The sequence below is a fragment of the Brachionichthys hirsutus genome, chromosome 5, assembly GCF_040956055.1.
Source record: "Brachionichthys hirsutus isolate HB-005 chromosome 5, CSIRO-AGI_Bhir_v1, whole genome shotgun sequence".
NCBI lineage: Eukaryota > Metazoa > Chordata > Actinopteri > Lophiiformes > Brachionichthyidae > Brachionichthys > Brachionichthys hirsutus.
The window spans coordinates 15,641,343-15,660,993 of NC_090901.1; the positions used below are offsets into that span (position 1 = coordinate 15,641,343).

Consider the following 19,651-nt stretch of genomic DNA (forward strand, 5'->3'; position numbering starts at 1 on the left):
GACTGGTCGAGGGTTTAGAAACAAAGAAAGGACCGAAACCCCCCAGCGTCCTTTTAGCACATGGAATCCGTCTTAAACTGCCTGCAGGCTATTCCACAGGGCTGGCTATGATGTATCCTGAGTAGATGCCCGAGCCACCTCACCTGGCTCGACTCCGAGCTGCACCCAATCACGTTCTGGCGCCTTTGGGCTCAGCTCCTTTGTTGGGGGGAGGGGGGTCAGCTCCCTCTTCACCGTCATGGATCAGTGCCGCCTGTCGATCCCCCGCTCCATCCTTTAACGCCGTATTCATTTTCTCTATTTGTTTGACGTAGCTATAAAAGGTGACATTCCTAATTCTCTGCTTTCTTTGTTCACAGATGTGTTGGGCTTTTCATTCCCCTGATGTCTGCACACTCAGGAGGTGGGAGGGGCAGCCCAATGAGCCCCCACTAATCACCTGTTCATGCAGAGCTCCCAGCAGGACACCTAAGAGCTAAAAGACAGACTTGCGTCCAGCATGGAGGGCGTGGCAGTGGACAGCCTAATGGACTGTAGCCTGCCTTCAGAGACCCCCGCTGTGGTCAGACCCCCCCATCAAGGCCACGCAGACACCCCCCCCCCAGAGTCGGCTCCATCCATGGCAGTCCACCCAGAGCCCGTCTCTCACCACCCCCACCGCCAGGAAGATGGAGACGATGACAGCGACGCCACCGAGTCGGCTGACAGTGAGAACGAAATGGACCCGACCTCTCACGCGTGGGCGCTGAGGAGGTCGTCGTCGTCCTCTGGCCACAGCGGCGAGGAGGCCGAGGCCGCGGAGAGGAGGAGGAGGAGGAGGAGGAGGAGGAGGTCGTCGGCCTCCTCTGGCCACAGCGGCGAGGAGGCCGAGGCCGCGGAGAGGAGGCCGTTCATCAAGGCTTACGTGGAGAAGGTGTTCCATGGACAGTAAGGCTCTTCCTGTTCAGAGTCAGACTCGACCGACTCCAAACCTGCTCCCACCAGTGGGTGAATGTAACGAATCACAGACGTGCGCCCACCAGTGGGTGAATGTAACGAATCACAGACGTGGTTATTACCGGCTGTGCAGACGTGCAGACGTGGTTATTACCGGTGTGCAGATGTGGTTATTACGAACAGTCCAGCTGTGTAGATGTGGTTATTACCGGCTGTGCAGACGTGGTTATTACCGGCTGTGCAGATGTGGTTATTACGAACAGTCCAGCTGTGCAGACGTGGTTATTACCAACTGTCCAGCTGTGCAGATGTGGTTATTACCGGCTGTGCAGATGTGGTTATTACCGGCTGTGCAGACGTGGTTATTACCGGCTGTGCAGACGTGGTTATTACCGGCTGTGCAGACGTGGTTATTACCGGCTGTGCAGATGTGGTTATTACCGGCTGTGCAGACGTGGTTATTACCAACTGTCCAGCTGTGCAGACGTGGTTATTACCGGCTGTGCAGACGTGGTTATTACCGGCTGTGCAGACGTGGTTATTACCGGCTGTGCAGACGTGGTTATTACCAACTGTCCAGCTGTGCAGACGTGGTTATTACCGGCTGTGCAGACGTGGTTATTACCAACTGTCCAGCTGTGCAGACGTGGTTATTACCGGCTGTGCAGACGTGGTTATTACCGGCTGTGCAGACGTGGTTATTACCAACTGTCCAGCTGTGCAGACGTGGTTATTACCGGCTGTGCAGACGTGGTTATTACCGGCTGTGCAGACGTGGTTATTACCGGCTGTGCAGACGTGGTTATTACCAACTGTCCAGCTGTGCAGACGTGGTTATTACCGGCTGTGCAGACGTGGTTATTACCGGCTGTGCAGACGTGGTTATTACCGGCTGTGCAGACGTGGTTATTACCAACTGTCCAGCTGTGCAGACGTGGTTATTACCGGCTGTGCAGACGTGGTTATTGCCGGCTGTGCAGACGTGGTTATTACCGGCTGTGCAGACGTGGTTATTGCCGGCTGTGCAGACGTGGTTATTACCGGCTGTGCAGACGTGGTTATTACCGGCTGTGCAGACGTGGTTATTGCCGGCTGTGCAGACGTGGTTATTACCGGCTGTGCAGACGTGGTTATTACCGGCTGTGCAGACGTGGTTATTACCGGCTGTGCAGACGTGGTTATTGCCGGCTGTGCAGACGTGGTTATTACCGGCTGTGCAGACGTGGTTATTGCCGGCTGTGCAGACGTGGTTATTGCCGGCTGTGCAGACGTGGTTATTACCGGCTGTGCAGACGTGGTTATTACCGGCTGTGCAGACGTGGTTATTACCGGCTGTGCAGACGTGGTTATTACCGGCTGTGCAGACGTGGTTATTACCGGCTGTGCAGACGTGGTTATTGCCGGCTGTGGTTATTTCTCAGACTTGTACATGTATTCTCTGATGATTTTTGGGACATATTTTCCCAGGGAGGACTTCGACCATGAAGAGACGGCTCGCTTTGGAGAACTATGCAGCGGAGAAAATGGCAAAGGCAGAGTGTGGTTTGCCAAATACGTCAGTGCACAGGTAAATACAGAGAACTACTCTGATCTACCTGCTCCCTGCTCTCACTGCAGACCACAATGTCATCTGCAAACATCATATTCCAAGGAGCTTCCTGTCTCGCCTCATCTGTTAGTCTATCCATCACCATGGCAACAAAAAGGGGGCTCAGAGCTGGTCCCTGGTGCATCCCACCTCTACACTAAACTCCCCTGATTCTCCTACGGCACATTTTACTGCTGTCCTACATGTCCTGAAGTACTCTGACGTACTTCTCTGCTAGTCCAGACTTCCTCATGCAGTGCTGCAGTTCCTGTCATAGGCTTGGCGCAACGTAATATACTTATGGTAATTTAACGTGGGCCCACTTACGACCAAATCATCTTACAGATGGTCCGTCGGAGCCAGTTCTGGTCGTGAGACGACGACTCGCTGAACTGTCATACCTGGTGGATGAGGTTTCTGTTCTGTTCTCTGTTCTCAGCGCTGCCATTCTAAATGTGTGAGTGAAGCCACCTTCTACAGGCTGGTGCAGTCCTTCGCAGTTGTTCTGTTTGAGTGAGTACATGTTTACCTTGTTAGAGACCAAGTCATCACATCATACTATTCTTTTTAACTGCAACAGATAATATTAAGGGTGTTTTTTTACCTCCACTGAGGTGGGGGTTATGTAATCACCGGCATTGGTTTGTTTGACTTTTAGCAAGATAAGTCAAAACGTTACAGACGGACTGGATGAAAGTTTCAGGAAATGTTGGGAATGCTACCAGGAACAGATGATTACATTTTGGTAATGATCCAGGAGATCCCTGGGTTAAAAAATCAGTTAAAAATACAATCAATGTTGCTGTCTCAAGATACCAAGAACAAGAAGAGCACTCAGAGAGCACAGACCTCCTCCAAGCAGCTCGTTCCCCTCCTAACTGGATCCACACGGTGATCTGGATCAGCCCCAAAAGGTTCTAGATTGTTCTTGGTATCTTTAAACACCAACCATGAAAAGTCAGTGAATCAGAGTTTATGTGTATCTTTTAATCCGTAAATTGTTTTTTTTTACGGACGACTGTGTATGGAATTTTATTGTCAAATTACATAAACATCGGTCAATAATCAGCTGAGATACTGAGGAACACAAATTGAAGCCCCATTTGACTAAGTACTCCAGAATCCAGGATCTCTTTTGGATCATTGCCAAAATGTAATCATCCATTCTTGGTAATATTCCCAACATTTCCTGAAAGTTTCATCAAGATCCATCCGGAACGTTTTGGGTTATCTCGCTAACAGACGGACAGACGGACAGACGAACGCCGGCGTCTCTGACCTCGTCCCGGCGGAGGTAAACGGATTTTTCTTTTATTTTGTTGGGGATCTTTTCGGTGTTCTGAGTGAGTCATGGTGAGCTGGTGGCTCGTGTCCCAGTCCAGCCCTTCAAGCGTTCTATCCAGCCTGCAATAAGGTGAAAGGTGACGAGAATGTTCATGGTTCAGGGTTTACCTGTTACAATGAACCACCTTAGTGTCCAAGTCCTTCCTGTCCATTCCATCGCATCACTCGGATTCGGGCTCGTGCCGGAGTTCATGAAATGGGTTTGTGTGGAGATGAGGACTCATTCATGAGTTGAACCTCTGCTGACTGCCTGGTTGATGGTTATACTGATCTATGTTTGTCAGTCCCGCCCCCACGCTGTCTGCTGAGATCATGCAGACCATCAGCTGCTGCTCTGGGTGTGTTTGTGAGCTCTAGTAACAAAATGTAGTCGAGGGTGAGACGCACCGATCAACAGTCCAGCCTCGCTGGAGTGGTCAGTTGCTGTTTTGGAGTATTTTTGTGGGATTTCTTGCCAATTATAAAGTACAGTAAAGTATAGCCCCCACTTGTCATTTTGGTAAAGCCATCAAATCTGTCTGTCAGCGGCCCCAATCGTGTGTTAACAAAAGCTGTGTGTGCTGAATGTGTTTCCAGATGTTACCAGATGGATGACTACAGCCCAGCTAAAAGCCTCATGACGATGTGCTTCACATACTACCACAGCGGTAGGCCTGACTCCGGTTCACACGCTTTACAACGCGGTTGCCATTAATAGTCCGGGTGCAGACCAGCCGCGAGTGTTCTGATGATGCTCTTGCAGCAAATGGTCTGCTGGAAGTCGACCTAAACCTGCATCGCATGAGAAGCTTCGTTGAGTGTTGAAGGACTGTGGAATCCAGATCAGCCTCTGGTTCACACAATGGAACCGCTGGTTTCCCGTATTAGAATGGAATACTGGCTCCATCTAAAGAACTAATTACGTTTCCTCATGCTAATAGGTCAATCTGTTTGTGTCAGCTGAATAGTTTGTGGTCTGTGCCCCGGTCCTCGGCCTGGGCACTATGGCCTGGGCGCTATGGCCTGGGCACTATGGCCTGGGCACTATGGCCTGGGCACTATGGCCTGGGCACTATGGCCTGGGCACTACGGGCTGGCTTCGACATCACAGACTCACTCACTTGGAATTAGAGTTTGAAAACACACAACAATACCTAAAACGCCACCATTGATGTCCTCCTCTCCACGTGCTCAGGGAGGTCCCAGCCATCTCCCTCCGAGTTGCTGGATCGTAGCGGTCCTCCAGCCGGTCTGGACTCGTACCTCAACAAGGCCAACTCGTGGCTTTCTGGGAAGAAGGGCGCTGCAGAGCGCCTCCTTAAGAACACATCAAAGACTGACGTCAAAGGCTTTTTTGGAGGCCTTGAGAGCAAGTTTAGGAGCTCGATGGCTCCCAAGACTGAGTGAGACATTCCCTCCTCCTTTGAATTCTGCTAGTCAGCGCATTGCAGAGTTTTCATTCTTCACTCTCATTTCCTTACATTGACGTGTCTAGGGATGGAGAAAGCCCCCTTGAGACAAAGCCCATATCACCAGGTACTGTCCCGAAAGATGCCTCGATGGGCTCAGACTGCAGTGTGCTGGGCTGCTTTAATCCCATTGGTTGTGGCGACGCCCAGTTTCATGGCTGGTAATGATCTGAGAGCTCCTGCAGTCTGAGCCCCGCCTTGCAATCCAAAGAACGGAATGCTTCTCCTGCTCCACCGCCGACGGGGTCGCTGTGCTTCGTCGGCTCACCTCTGCTCTTCCACCCCAGTGTCGGACACCGCTGAAGGAAGGAAGGCACGGAGGGTGTACCTGTACACGCACCTGAAGCAGCAGCCCATCTGGTGAGTGAGGAAAGGATTCGTTCTGATGTCCTTCGTGTCCTCGATGTCCTGATGTTGAGACGATGTCCACGTCTGTGCAGGAGGCCGGTCAGGGTCTAATGTTGGTTCATCTCTTCCTGAAGGTCACACCGATAGAAGCTCAGGGTCATGCAGTCGAGCTTTTCAGTCTCCATCACAATCATTTTGCTCAAATGTCAGTCTGGAACGTTGTGACGTCACTGCATTAAAGTTTATTACGACTGCTTTCCTTGTTTGCAGCATTTAAATGGCTGAAGGTCGACTGGAGTCATTAATGATTAACATGAAAGTCGACATCAGTACAAGCACCGAGTTCCTGCCCTACGCTGTCCTGCAGCATCTGTTTGAGACAGAAATGAGGGACGCTGTCCTGCAGCATCTGTGTGAGACAGACATGAGGGACGCTGTCCTGCAGCATCTGTGTGAGACAGACATGAGGGACGCTGTCCTGCAGCATCTGTGTGAGACAGACATGAGGGACGCTGTCCTGCAGCATCTGTGTGAGACAGACATGAGGGACGCTGTCCTGCAGCATCTGTGTGAGACAGACATGAGGGACGCTGTCCTGCAGCATCTGTGTGAGACAGACATGAGGGACGCTGTCCTGCAGCATCTGTTTGAGACAGACATGAGGGACGCTGTCCTGCAGCATCTGTTTGAGACAGAAAAGAGGGACGCTGTCCTGCAGCATCTGTTTGAGACAGAAATGAGGGACGCTGTCCTGCAGCATCTGTTTGAGACAGAAAAGAGGGACGCTGTCCTGTAGCATCTGTGTGAGACAGAAATGAGGGACGCTGTCCTGCAGCATCTGTTTGAGACAGAAATGAGGGACGCTGTCCTGCAGCATCTGTTTGAGACAGAAAAGAGGGACGCTGTCCTGCAGCATCTGTGTGAGACAGAAATGAGGGACGCTGTCCTGCAGCATCTGTTTGAGACAGACATGAGGGACGCTGTCCTGCAGCATCTGTTTGAGACAGAAAAGAGGGACGCTGTCCTGCAGCATCTGTTTGAGACAGAAATGAGGGACGCTGTCCTGCAGCATCTGTTTGAGACAGACATGAGGGACGCTGTCCTGCAGCATCTGTTTGAGACAGAAAAGAGGGACGCTGTCCTGCAGCATCTGTTTGAGACAGAAATGAGGGACGCTGTCCTGCAGCATCTGTTTGAGACAGAAAAGAGGGACGCTGTCCTGTAGCATCTGTGTGAGACAGAAATGAGGGACGCTGTCCTGCAGCATCTGTTTGAGACAGAAATGAGGGACGCTGTCCTGCAGCATCTGTTTGAGACAGAAAAGAGGGACGCTGTCCTGCAGCATCTGTGTGAGACAGAAATGAGGGACGCTGTCCTGCAGCATCTGTTTGAGACAGACATGAGGGACGCTGTCCTGCAGCATCTGTTTGAGACAGAAAAGAGGGACGCTGTCCTGCAGCATCTGTTTGAGACAGAAATGAGGGACGCTGTCCTGCAGCATCTGTTTGAGACAGGAATGAGGGACGCTGTCCTGCAGCATCTGTTTGAGACAGAAATGAGGGACGCTGTCCTGCAGCATCTGTTTGAGACAGAAAAGAGGGACGCTGTCCTGCAGCATCTGTTTGAGACAGAAATGAGGGACGCTGTCCTGCAGCATCTGTTTGAGACAGAAATGAGGGACCCTGTCCTGCAGCATCTGTTTGAGACAGAAATGAGGGACGCTGTCCTGCAGCATCTGTTTGAGACAGAAATGAGGGACGCTGTCCTGCAGCAGCTGTGTGAGACAGAAATTAGGGACGCTGTCCTGCAGCATCTGTTTGAGACAGAAATGAGGGACGCTGTCCTGCAGCATCTGTTTGAGACAGAAATGAGGGACGCTGTCCTGCAGCATCTGTTTGAGACAGAAATGAGGGACGCTGTCCTGCAGCATCTGTTTGAGACAGAAATGAGGGACGCTGTCCTGCAGCAGCTGTGTGAGACAGAAATTAGGGACGCTGTCCTGCAGCATCTGTTTGAGACAGAAATGAGGGACGCTGTCCTGCAGCATCTGTTTGAGACAGAAATGAGGGACGCTGTCCTGCAGCATCTGTTAGAGACAGAAATGAGGGACGCTGTCCTGCAGCATCTGTTTGAGACAGACATGAGGGACGCTGTCCTGCAGCATCTGTTTGAGACAGAAATGAGGGACGCTGTCCTGCAGCATCTGTTTGAGACAGAAATGAGGGACGCTGTCCTGCAGCATCTGTTAGAGACAGAAATAAGGGACGCTGTCCTGCAGCATCTGTTTGAGACAGAAATGAGGGACGCTGTCCTGCAGCATCTGTTTGAGACAGAAATGAGGGACGCTGTCCTGCAGCATCTGTGTGAGACAGAAATTAGGGACGCTGTCCTGCAGCATCTGTTTGAGACAGAAATGAGGGACGCTGTCCTGCAGCATCTGTTTGAAACAGAAATGAGGGACGCTGTCCTGCAGCATCTGTGTGAGACAGAAATTAGGGACGCTGTCCTGCAGCATCTGTTTGAGACAGAAATGAGGGACGCTGTCCTGCAGCGTCTGTTTGAGACAGACATGAGGGACGCTGTCCTGCAGCATCTGTTAGAGACAGAAATGAGGGACGCTGTCCTGCAGCATCTGTTTGAGACAGAAATGAGGGACGCTGTCCTGCAGCATCTGTTTGAGACAGAAATGAGGGACGCTGTCCTGCAGCATCTGTTTGAGACAGAAATGAGGGACGCTGTCCTGCAGCATCTGTTTGAGACAGAAATGAGGGACGCTGTCCTGCAGCATCTGTGTGAGACAGAAATTAGGGACGCTGTCCTGCAGCATCTGTTTGAGACAGAAATGAGGGACGCTGTCCTGCAGCATCTGTTTGAGACAGAAATGAGGGACGCTGTCCTGCAGCATCTGTGTGAGACAGAAATTAGGGACGCTGTCCTGCAGCATCTGTTTGAGACAGAAATGAGGGACGCTGTCCTGCAGCATCTGTTTGAGACAGAAATGAGGGACGCTGTCCTGCAGCATCTGTGTGAGACAGAAATTAGGGACGCTGTCCTGCAGCATCTGTTTGAGACAGAAATGAGGGACGCTGTCCTGCAGCATCTGTGTGAGACAGAAATTAGGGACGCTGTCCTGCAGCATCTGTTTGAGACAGAAATTAGGGACGCTGTCCTGCAGCATCTGTGTGAGACAGAAATGAGGGACGCTGTCCTGCAGCATCTGTGTGAGACAGAAATTAGGGACGCTGTCCTGCAGCATCACTGACAGATTTAACCAAGTTGTCGTCCTTTCTGTTTCTCAGGCATTCCCTGCGATTCTGGAACGCTGCATTCTTTGACGCCGTTCATTGTGAGAGGACGAAAAGATCACCAACAACGAGGTGAGTCTGGATCCAATGTGGACGGACGATGAGTCTGTAATTGTGGGCTCTATTAATCGCTCTGTGTCTGATAGAGAGATAGAAACTAGTCCCTGTGGCGATGCTCTTCACTGTGCCTCTGCCTAAAGACCTCTCCTCATCTCCTCATCTCCTCTCCTCACACTTACTCTTCTTCTTTGTCCATGTTGCATTTAACCCATTATCTCCCTGTGACTTTGCTGCCTGGCAGAGGAACACAGGATGAAGAGAAAGATGAGAGGTCTGTCCTTCTATTTGTCCGCAGCCCTAAAACAAAGTGACCACATTTTCCCTTTCTGGTCATCTTCCAATTGCAGAGCTCTATTTAGAATTAATGAGATGAGCCTCAACTAAAACAGCGTATAAGATGATGATGGGTTGTGGTGTGTATTTAAAATTATCATCAGAAAATATCAGTCAATTTGTATTTATAGAGGGTTAGGGTTAGTCAAGGCACGAGTATAGTGATCATTCTAGTTTGAGGCATTTCGAGTCCTGAATGACCGAAGATACGATTTACTCAACATCCTGTTTGCAAAAGTCTGGACTCTGCGTAAATGTAGAAGCTGAATGTGCCGAGTTGCAAAACACGAAAAGCCACATGTAATTGTAAATAGTGCAAAGACACATTCAATTTAGAGGTTTAAAAAAAAAATCACATTATTTTTTAAATGCTGAATGTGATGCTCGCAATACATTTCAAAAACATTGGGACAGTAGTAACAAAAGACAAATGATAGAATAATGTTTCTCAAAGTAAAATCACGATGTTGTTCAGATCATCTGAAGATAAAGAGACAAACACAGCTATCTTCAGATGTCACTACATCACTGCATTAAAACCAGACAGGATTCTGCAGTTACATCGCTGCATTAAAACCAGACAGGATTCTGTAGAGACATCACTGCATTAAAACCAGACAGGATTCTGTAGTTACATCACTGCATTAAAACAAGACAGGATTCTGTAGTTACATCACTGTATTAAAACCAGATAGGATTCTGCAGTTACATCACTGCATTAAAACCAGACAGGATTCTTTAGTTACATCACTGCATTAAAACAAGACAGGATTCTGTAGTTACATCACTGTATTAAAACCAGACAGGATTCTGTAGTGACATCACTGCATTAAAACCAGACAGGATTCTGCAGTTACATCGCTGCATTAAAACCAGACAAGATTCTGTTGTGACATCACTGCATTAAAACCAGACAGGATTCTGTAGTTACATCACTGCATTAAAACAAGACAGGATTCTGAAGTTACATCACTGCATTAAAACCAGACAGGATTCTGCAGTTACATCGCTGCATTAAAACCAGACAGGATTCTGTAGAGACATCACTGCATTAAAACCAGACAGGATTCTGTAGTTACATCACTGCATTAAAACAAGACAGGATTCTGTAGTTACATCACTGTATTAAAACCAGATAGGATTCTGCAGTTACATCACTGCATTAAAACCAGACAGGATTCTTTAGTTACATCACTGCATTAAAACAAGACAGGATTCTGTAGTTACATCACTGTATTAAAACCAGACAGGATTCTGTAGTGACATCACTGCATTAAAACCAGACAGGATTCTGCAGTTACATCGCTGCATTAAAACCAGACAAGATTCTGTTGTGACATCACTGCATTAAAACCAGACAGGATTCTGTAGTTACATCACTGCATTAAAACAAGACAGGATTCTGTAGTTACATCACTGTATTAAAACCAGACAGGATTCTGCAGTTACATCACTGCATTAAAACCAGACAGGAATCTGTAGTGACATCACTGCATTAAAACCAGACAGGATTCTGTAGTGACATCACTGCATTAAAACCAGACAGGATCCTGTAGTTACATCTTTGCATTAAAACCAGACAGGATTCTGTAGTGACATCACTGCATAAACCAGACAGGATTCTGTAGTGACATCACTATATTAAAACCAGACAGGATTCTGTAGTGACATCACTGCATAAACCAGACAGGATTCTGTTGTGACATCACTGCATAAACCAGACAGGATTCTGTAGTGACATCACTATATTAAAACCAGACAGGATTCTGTAGTGACATCACTGCATAAACCAGACAGAATTCTGTAGTGACATCACTGCATAAACCAGACAGGATTCTGTAGTGACATCACTGTATTAAAACCAGACAGGATTCTGTAGTGACATCACTGCATTAAAACCAGACAGGTTTCTGTAGTGACATCACTGCATTAAAACCAGACAGGATTCTGCAGTTACATCACTGTGTTAAAACCAGACATGATTCTGTAGTTACATCTTTGCATTAAAACCAGACAGGATTTTGTAGTTACATCACTGTATAAACCAGACAGGATTCTGTAGTTACATCACTGCGTTAAAACCAGACAGGATTCTGTAGTTACATCACTGCATTAAAACCAGACAGGATTCTGTAGTTACATCACTGCGTTAAAACCAGACAGGATTCTGTAGTTACATCACTGCATTAAAAGCAGACACAATTCTTTAGTGACATCACTGTGTTAAAACTAGACAGCATTATGTAGTGACATCACTGCATTAAAACCAGACAGGATTCTGTAGTGACATCACTGCATTAAAACCAGACACGATTCTTTAGTGACATCACTGCATTAAAACCAGACAGGATTCTGTAGTGACATCACTGCATTAAAACCAGACAGGATTCTGTAGTGACATCACTGCATTAAAACCAGACAGGATTCTGTAGTGACATCACTGTGTTAAAACTAGACAGGATTATGTAGTGACATCACTGCATTAAAACCAGACAGGATTCTGTAGTGACATCACTGCATTAAAACCAGACACGATTCTTTAGTGACATCACTGCATTAAAACCAGACAGGATTCTGTAGTGACATCACTGCATTAAAACCAGACAGGATTCTGTAGTGACATCACTGCATTAAAACCAGACAGGATCCTGTAGTTACATCTTTGCATTAAAACCAGACAGGATTCTGTAGTGACATCACTGCATAAACCAGACAGGATTCTGTAGTGACATCACTATATTAAAACCAGACAGGATTCTGTAGTGACATCACTGCGTAAACCAGACAGGATTCTGTAGTGACATCACTGCGTAAACCAGACAGGATTCTGTAGTGACATCACTGCATTAAAACCAGGCAGGATCCTGTAGTTACATCTTTGCATTAAAACCAGACAGGATTCTGTAGTGACATCACTGCATAAACCAGACAGGATTCTGTAGTGACATCACTATATTAAAACCAGACAGGATTCTGTAGTGACATCACTGCATAAACCAGACAGAATTCTGTAGTGACATCACTGCATAAACCAGACAGGATTCTGTAGTGACATCACTGTATTAAAACCAGACAGGATTCTGTAGTGACATCACTGCATTAAAACCAGACAGGATTCTGTAGTGACATCACTGCATTAAAACCAGACAGGATTCTGCAGTTACATCACTGTGTTAAAACCAGACATGATTCTGTAGTTACATCTTTGCATTAAAACCAGACAGGATTTTGTAGTTACATCACTGTATAAACCAGACAGGATTCTGTAGTTACATCACTGCGTTAAAACCAGACAGGATTCTGTAGTTACATCACTGCATTAAAACCAGACAGGATTCTGTAGTTACATCACTGCGTTAAAACCAGACAGGATTCTGTAGTTACATCACTGCATTAAAAGCAGACACAATTCTTTAGTGACATCACTGTGTTAAAACTAGACAGGATTATGTAGTGACATCACTGCATTAAAACCAGACAGGATTCTGTAGTGACATCACTGCATTAAAACCAGACACGATTCTTTAGTGACATCACTGCATTAAAACCAGACAGGATTCTGTAGTGACATCACTGCATTAAAACCAGACAGGATTCTGTAGTGACATCACTGCATTAAAACCAGACAGGATTCTGTAGTGACATCACTGTGTTAAAACTAGACAGGATTATGTAGTGACATCACTGCATTAAAACCAGACAGGATTCTGTAGTGACATCACTGCATTAAAACCAGACAGGATTCTGCAGTTACATCACTGTGTTAAAACCAGACATGATTCTGTAGTTACATCACTGCATTAAAACCAGACAGGATTCTGTAGTTACATCACTGTATAAACCAGACAGGATTCTGTAGTTACATCACTGCGTTAAAACCAGACAGGATTCTGTAGTTACATCACTGCATTAAAACCTGACAGGATTCTGTAGTTACATCACTGTATAAACCAGACAAGATTCTGTAGTTGCATCACTGCGTTAAAACCAGACAGGATTCTGTAGTATCATCACTGCATTAAAACCAGACAGGATTCTGTAGTGACATCACTGCATGGCCTCAGGAAAAGTTCCTAAAGTCATCGTCTGTGAACTGGAATGATGAGACTCTACCAGGAATCCATGTATAAACCAGATCCAGATCCGCCGCCTTCACTGGACCCAAGCTTGTTGAAGAGTCAAAATGTACAAAAGACTGATGTTCCATCCAGACTTTTCATCCATTGAAAGTGTTTGGGCAATCATGAAACATAATGCATGACAGAGGAGACCCTGAAATAATAAAACTGTTCCTCTCAGTTCCCAAAAAGAAGCGTCAGAATAGAAGAGGTGCTGCAACCGGATAAACAGGATCCGGTCCTGGCTTAGTAAAAGTGTGTTTCTGGCACCAAATGTGAAACGAGGATACAAGTAGTAAAACTATACAAGTTGTTTTTGCAGGGTTTCAATGATTTGCAATGTTTTTATTCACATTTTACGCAGCGCCCAACTTTTTTGGGTAATAAGTTAGCATCCCTTGATTTAAACAGAAGCGTGGTTTTTGTAGTCCAGAGGGCTGAACGTCCAAGGATGTCTGACCTGCCCAGATTTAGCCTTGGTAGCAAGTGGAGTTCATTTATTAAGATGCTTTGGCTGTTTAAATTACGCTTTCTCGTGTGCGCTAACACGTGTTCAGCAATGCAGCATTTGTTCATTTGGATCTGTGCTTGGTATTTTCTCCCAGGAGCTTAAAGAAACCGTATGGTAACACCAAAGAGGCCAACAAGTATTATCATTATTTTGTCTGAGAATTCTGTGTTTTTTATAATATGGTTGAGGTTAGATCCAACAATTGGGTAATGTAGTAATATTCCACCTTTGGAGTACCGTTCTCTGCTTGCTCGTCCGAGAATAATCAGTGGCTTCTAGAAACATTTACGTATATACTGTGGAGCAATACTGTATTGTGTACTTGCAGCCCAAGCATGGAAGCCATGCTTCCATGCAAACGTCCCTCTCCCCGGCCGCTTCTTCCAGCTCTTCCGGGGGGATCCCGAGGCGTTCCTAGGCCAGCCGAGAGACATAGTCTCTCCAGCGTGTCCTGGGTCTTCCCCGTGGTCTCCTCCCGGTGGGACGTGCCCGGAGACTGACTGAGCTTCTCACCCTATCTCTAAGGGAGAGCCCAGCCACCCTACGGAGGAAGCTCATTTCGGCCGCTTGTACTCGCAATCTCGTTCTTTCGGTCACTACCCAAAGCTCGTGACCATAGGTGAGGGTAGGAACAAAGATCGACCGGTAAATCGAGAGCTTCGCCTTTCGGCTCAGCTCTCTCTTCACCATGACAGATCTGTGCAGAGTCCGCATCACTGCAGACGCTGCACCGATCCGTCTGTCGATCTCCCGCTCCATCCTTCCCTCACTCGTGAACAAGACCCCGAGGTACTTGAACTCCTCCACTTGGGGCAGGATCTCCTCCCCGACCTGGAGGGTGCTCCCCACCCTGTCTCTATTAATGTGTTTTAAACCTTTACAGTGTGCATATTTGAGAGAATGTCTTTTGTGGAAAGCCTTTATGGTCTGCAGGTTTTTCAATCTGTTAGTGTTTTTAAAAGTCTTGTTGTGGAAGCCTGGCCTTTGCAGTTTTATTAAAAACATTCGGAGAAATGGTACATGAGTCATTCCTTTACATTTTCATGGTATCATCATCTGGTTCCAGAATTATATCATGAGACAATGACTTAACCTGACTCTCCCCTCTGGGGAGGGCATTTTCAGCTGTGAAGACAAAACCACGTATGACAAATGTAATTGATTTTAATTTCCCCCCAAACCACAGTCCGTATTTTACCCAAGACCTTAAGCATCGCGAGGCCACACTGGATAGGAAACTCAGCCTAGTGGCAGGTTTTGCAGAAACACACATTGCCAACATTCATTCTGGAAACTGAATCCACTGCTGTTTGTGTATCACTGTCAAATTAGCAGACAGTTGATGGGTAATATTTTATGACCCATCCCTGGTCTGTTTCTGTGGAGCAGCTGAAGGTCAAATGGAGGACGAACATGAGAATCAATCCTGACTCTGACTGTCTCTGTGCTGCAGGGAGAAGTGGTGTCATATGACCCAGGAGGAGAGAGAAGACAGCTCCAAAATTGATGAGAACATCGCCTTCGGCCAGCTGGGGTACGGGAACCTCAGTTTTCTCATGAAAACAGGCAGTGCACCAAGACTAATTTAGATATCCTATGCTCTGGTCAGGGCCCAGCCGCCATTCTGCTGAAATATATACTACTCATCAGCTGCACACAAAAACTAAATCAGGAGTACAGTTTTTCCATATTTATTCTATATTTCAAATGCTACTTTTACAGTGCTGCTGCTAAACTGATGCTGATTCATCCAAACTATAACTATTATTCATTCTTGGAGCACTTTCAGTTACCTGGTGTATAAAGCAAGTTAGCTAAAATGTATACAGTAGCTTAATTCATTGTGCAAGTGCATCATAAATGCAGCCTCATGGGTAGCACAGGACATGCGGCTAGCAGGAGCTAACGTAGCATTGCCAGTTTTGCCCTTGAGCTGGTCCCAAGCCCGGATAAATACAGAGGTTTGCGTCAAGAATGGCATCCAGTGTAAAAATGTGGGGAACATTCAACTCAACGTAAATAACACGTTGGTGGTGGCGTGTTGGTGAAGGAAATGGAGGAGATGAAGAAGTGATGGACAAGTTTGGTATTCAGGACAGGACCCTAGAAGGTCAGATGGTGGTGGACTTTGGTGTTCAGGACAGGACCCTAGAAGGACAGATGGTGGTGGACTTTGGTGTTCAGGACAGGACCCTAGAAGAACAGATGGTGGTGGACTTTGGTATTCAGGACAGAATCCTAGAAGGACAGATGGTAGTGGACGTTGGTGTTCAGGACAGGACCCTAGAAGGACAGGTGGTGGTGGACTTTGGTGTTCAGGACAGGACCCTAGAAGGACAGATGGTGGTGGACTTTGGTGTTCAGGACAGGACCCTAGAAGGACAGATGGTGGTGGACTTTGGTATTCAGGACAGAATCCTAGAAGGACAGATGGTAGTGGACGTTGGTGTTCAGGACAGGACCCTAGAAGGACAGGTGGTGGTGGACTTTGGTGTTCAGGACAGGAACCTAGAAGGACAGATGGTGGTGGACTTTGGTGTTCAGGACAGGACCCTAGAAGGACAGATGGTGGTGGACTTTGGTGTTCAGGACAGGACCCTAGAAGGACAGATGGTGGTGGACTTTGGTATTCAGGACAGAATCCTAGAAGGACAGATGGTAGTGGACGTTGGTGTTCAGGACAGGACCCTAGAAGGACAGGTGGTGGTGGACTTTGGTGTTCAGGACAGGAACCTAGAAGGACAGATGCTGGTTGACTTTACCAAAAGGAGGGACATGGCAGTACTTAACACTTATTTCCAGAAGAGACTAGAACATAGGGTGACCTACAAGAGGAGGGAGGAGCACCAGGTGGACGACATCTTGTGTAGATGGAGCAGTTTAGAGGAGGTTGGAGACTGTAAGGTAGGAGAGAGTGTAGCCAGCCAGCATAGGCTGGAGGTGAGGAAGATGAAGAGGACGAAGGCAGAGCAGAGGACAAAGTGGTGGAGGCTGAAGAATGAAGAGTGTTGTGTGGCTTTCAGGGAAGAGGTGAGACAGGCTCTGGGTGGACAAGAGACGCTTCCAGAAGACTGGAAGACAACAGCTAAAGTGATCATGGAGACAGGTAGGAGAGGACTGGGTGTGTCTTCTGGGAGGAAAGGAGATAAGGAGACCTGGTGGTGGAACCAGGAAGTGCAGAAGTGTTGACAGGAAAAGAGGTTTCCTGCTAGATGGGAAGATGAGAGAGAACAAAGGGGAGTAGAGGAACCTGTTGTGGACCAGGAAGTGATGAAGATTAGCACGAGTGAAGCTAGAAAGGCGATGAAGAGGATGAAGAATGGGAAGGCAGTTGGACCGGAGGACACACCTGTGGAGGTGTGGAAGTGTCTAGTGTCAGGAGGTAAAGCTGATGAGTCATAATGAAGTTCTGGAAAAGGTGCTTGAGGCTAGACGAAGGACAGAAGTCAGGGTGACGTGGAGAACGTCGGGTTGCTGCTGTGACCCCTCACGGGACAAGAAGAAAGTACACTGGTAGTAGTACTAGTACAAGTGCATCATTATGGCTAGAAAATATCATGTGACACATCTGGACTCTCCATATCAGCGTTGTCGTTCATTGTACGTTCTGCTCGTTACACAAAGAACCAGTATGAAGTAGAACTGGATTCTGATTCTGATTCTGATTCTGATTCTGAGGGTTCCCATTAGCACTGAGGTTTGTGTGTTTCCAGGACTTTTACTCATAACATGCTGGCGTTCGGCCTGAGCGAGAAGCTCTGCAATGACTTCCTGAAGAAGCAGGCTATCATTGGGAACCTGAATGAAGGTAAAGAACTGAAGAAGTAACTCGACCGAAAACACTACAGAAGTATCTGCCTTTACATTTGTGGCATTTATAGATGTAAAGCGCTTTGTAGAATTAGCTTTGACTAACTGACTCACTCGAGTGTCTCCAAGCTGCCATTTTTTTAATCATTATCAAACCATTTCTAAGATGAAAGTCGGTCCTTCCTACATAGAACTTGGTGTACTTCATTAGCCTGCAGATACGTAGACATGTTCAATCCAGTTTTATTTCTAGAGCACCAGATCACAACAGGAAGTCATGTCAAGACACGCTACAGGATTAGCAGGGAAACACAGAACCCAACTTGACCCACAAGAGCAACGGAGGCAAGGAAAAACTTCCCTTTAACGGGCAGAAACCTTGGACAGAACCTAGGCTCATGGTGGACGGCCATCTGTCTGACCGGCTGGGTAGAGAGAGTGAGAGAGAGAGAGAGAGTGAGAGAGAGAGAGCGTCATAGAGGTAGAGTTAGAAATACAGAGACAGGACAGACAGGAGAGTCAAAAACAAAGAGAGGGAGGGAGAGTGATAAGGAGACAGAGAGCAGGAACAAACAAAAACAGTGTCATATATAGGCTGCTGTATAAAGCTATAAATGCTAATGCTAGCGATATGGACTGTGAATTGTCCTCTGTCCAGATGTCCTTCATGTTGCGCTGGAACCGCTGTGTCTGTTTCTCCGTTTGCAGAGCAGTACAAGCTGCTGACTGACCACATGGACAAAATGGTGGCAGAGTGAGTCTGAGGACGACGGGCTGGACTTCGGTGTCTCCACAGGACAGGCCGAGCTCACACTCGCACGTCCCACTCAGTGTCCATGTCACTGAGACATTCCGGCTGGACTGAACCGCTATTCCTGTTTGAGCAATAAAAAGCATCAGCTGGTACACACTTGAGTATTAAACGTACTGCATGTGTTACTTTCCTGCTTTAAAGGATGTAAGAGTGAAGCTTCTGGACTCAACCATATAATCCTGGAACGCATGGAACAGGGACGTGTCCCACGCTGTCCCGTCTCCTTTTACATTCTGTCCACACATGGAACAGGGACGTGTCCGACGCGGTCCCGTCTCGTTTTACATTCTGTCCACACATGGAACAGGGACGTGTCCGACGCGGTCCCGTCTCGTTTTACATTCTGTCCACACATCTAACAGGGACGTGTCCCACGCTGTCCCGTCTCCTTTTACATTCTGTCCACACATGGAACAGGGACGTGTCCGACGCGGTCCCGTCTCGTTTTACATTCTGTCCACACATGGAACAGGGACGTGTCCCACGCTGTCCCGTCTCGTTTTACATTATGTCCACACATCTAACAGGGACGTGTCCCACGCTGTCCCGTCTCGTTTGACATTCTGTCCACACATCTAACAGGGACGTGTCCCACGCTGTCCCGTCTCCTTTTACATTCTGTCCACACATGGAACAGGGACGTGTCCCACGCTGTCCCGTCTCCTTTTACATTCTGTCCACACATCTAACAGTGACGTGTCCCACGCTGTCCCGTCTCGTTTTACATTCTGTCCACACATGGAACAGGGACGTGTCCCACGCTGTCCTGTCTCGGTTTACATTCTGTCCACACATGGAACAGCGACGTGTCCCACGCTGTCCCGTCTCCTTTTACATTCTGTCCACACATGGAACAGGGACGTGTCCCACGCTGTCCCGTCTCCTTTTACATTCTGTCCACACATCTAACAGCGACGTGTCCCACGCTGTCCCGTCTCCTTTTACGTTCTGTCCACACATCTAACAGGGACGTGTCCCACGCTGTCCCGTCTCCTTTTACGTTCTGTCCACACATGGAACAGGGACGTGTCCCACG

The 19,651-nt window shown here is 47.5% G+C and overlaps 1 protein-coding gene across 2 annotated transcripts; it reads left to right on the forward strand.

Moving 5' to 3' along the window:
- The first annotated feature begins 499 nt into the window (after positions 1-499).
- kiaa0513 (KIAA0513 ortholog) lies at positions 500-18,724 on the forward strand. Of its 2 annotated transcripts, XM_068739367.1 has the most exons (13): positions 500-793; positions 866-927; positions 2,404-2,503; positions 2,964-3,037; positions 4,445-4,515; positions 5,043-5,250; positions 5,343-5,383; positions 5,604-5,676; positions 8,964-9,041; positions 9,271-9,300; positions 15,445-15,525; positions 17,705-17,799; positions 18,510-18,724. In XM_068739367.1, the coding sequence occupies exons 1-13, from the start codon at positions 500-502 to the stop codon at positions 18,557-18,559; spliced, it is 1,257 nt and encodes a 418-aa protein (XP_068595468.1). In that variant the 3' UTR covers positions 18,560-18,724. The 2 variants fall into 2 exon arrangements, with proteins under 2 accessions (XP_068595468.1, XP_068595469.1); XM_068739368.1 differs by lacking the exon at positions 9,271-9,300 and having other exon boundaries at positions 532-927.
- Positions 18,725-19,651: the final 927 nt, after the last annotated feature.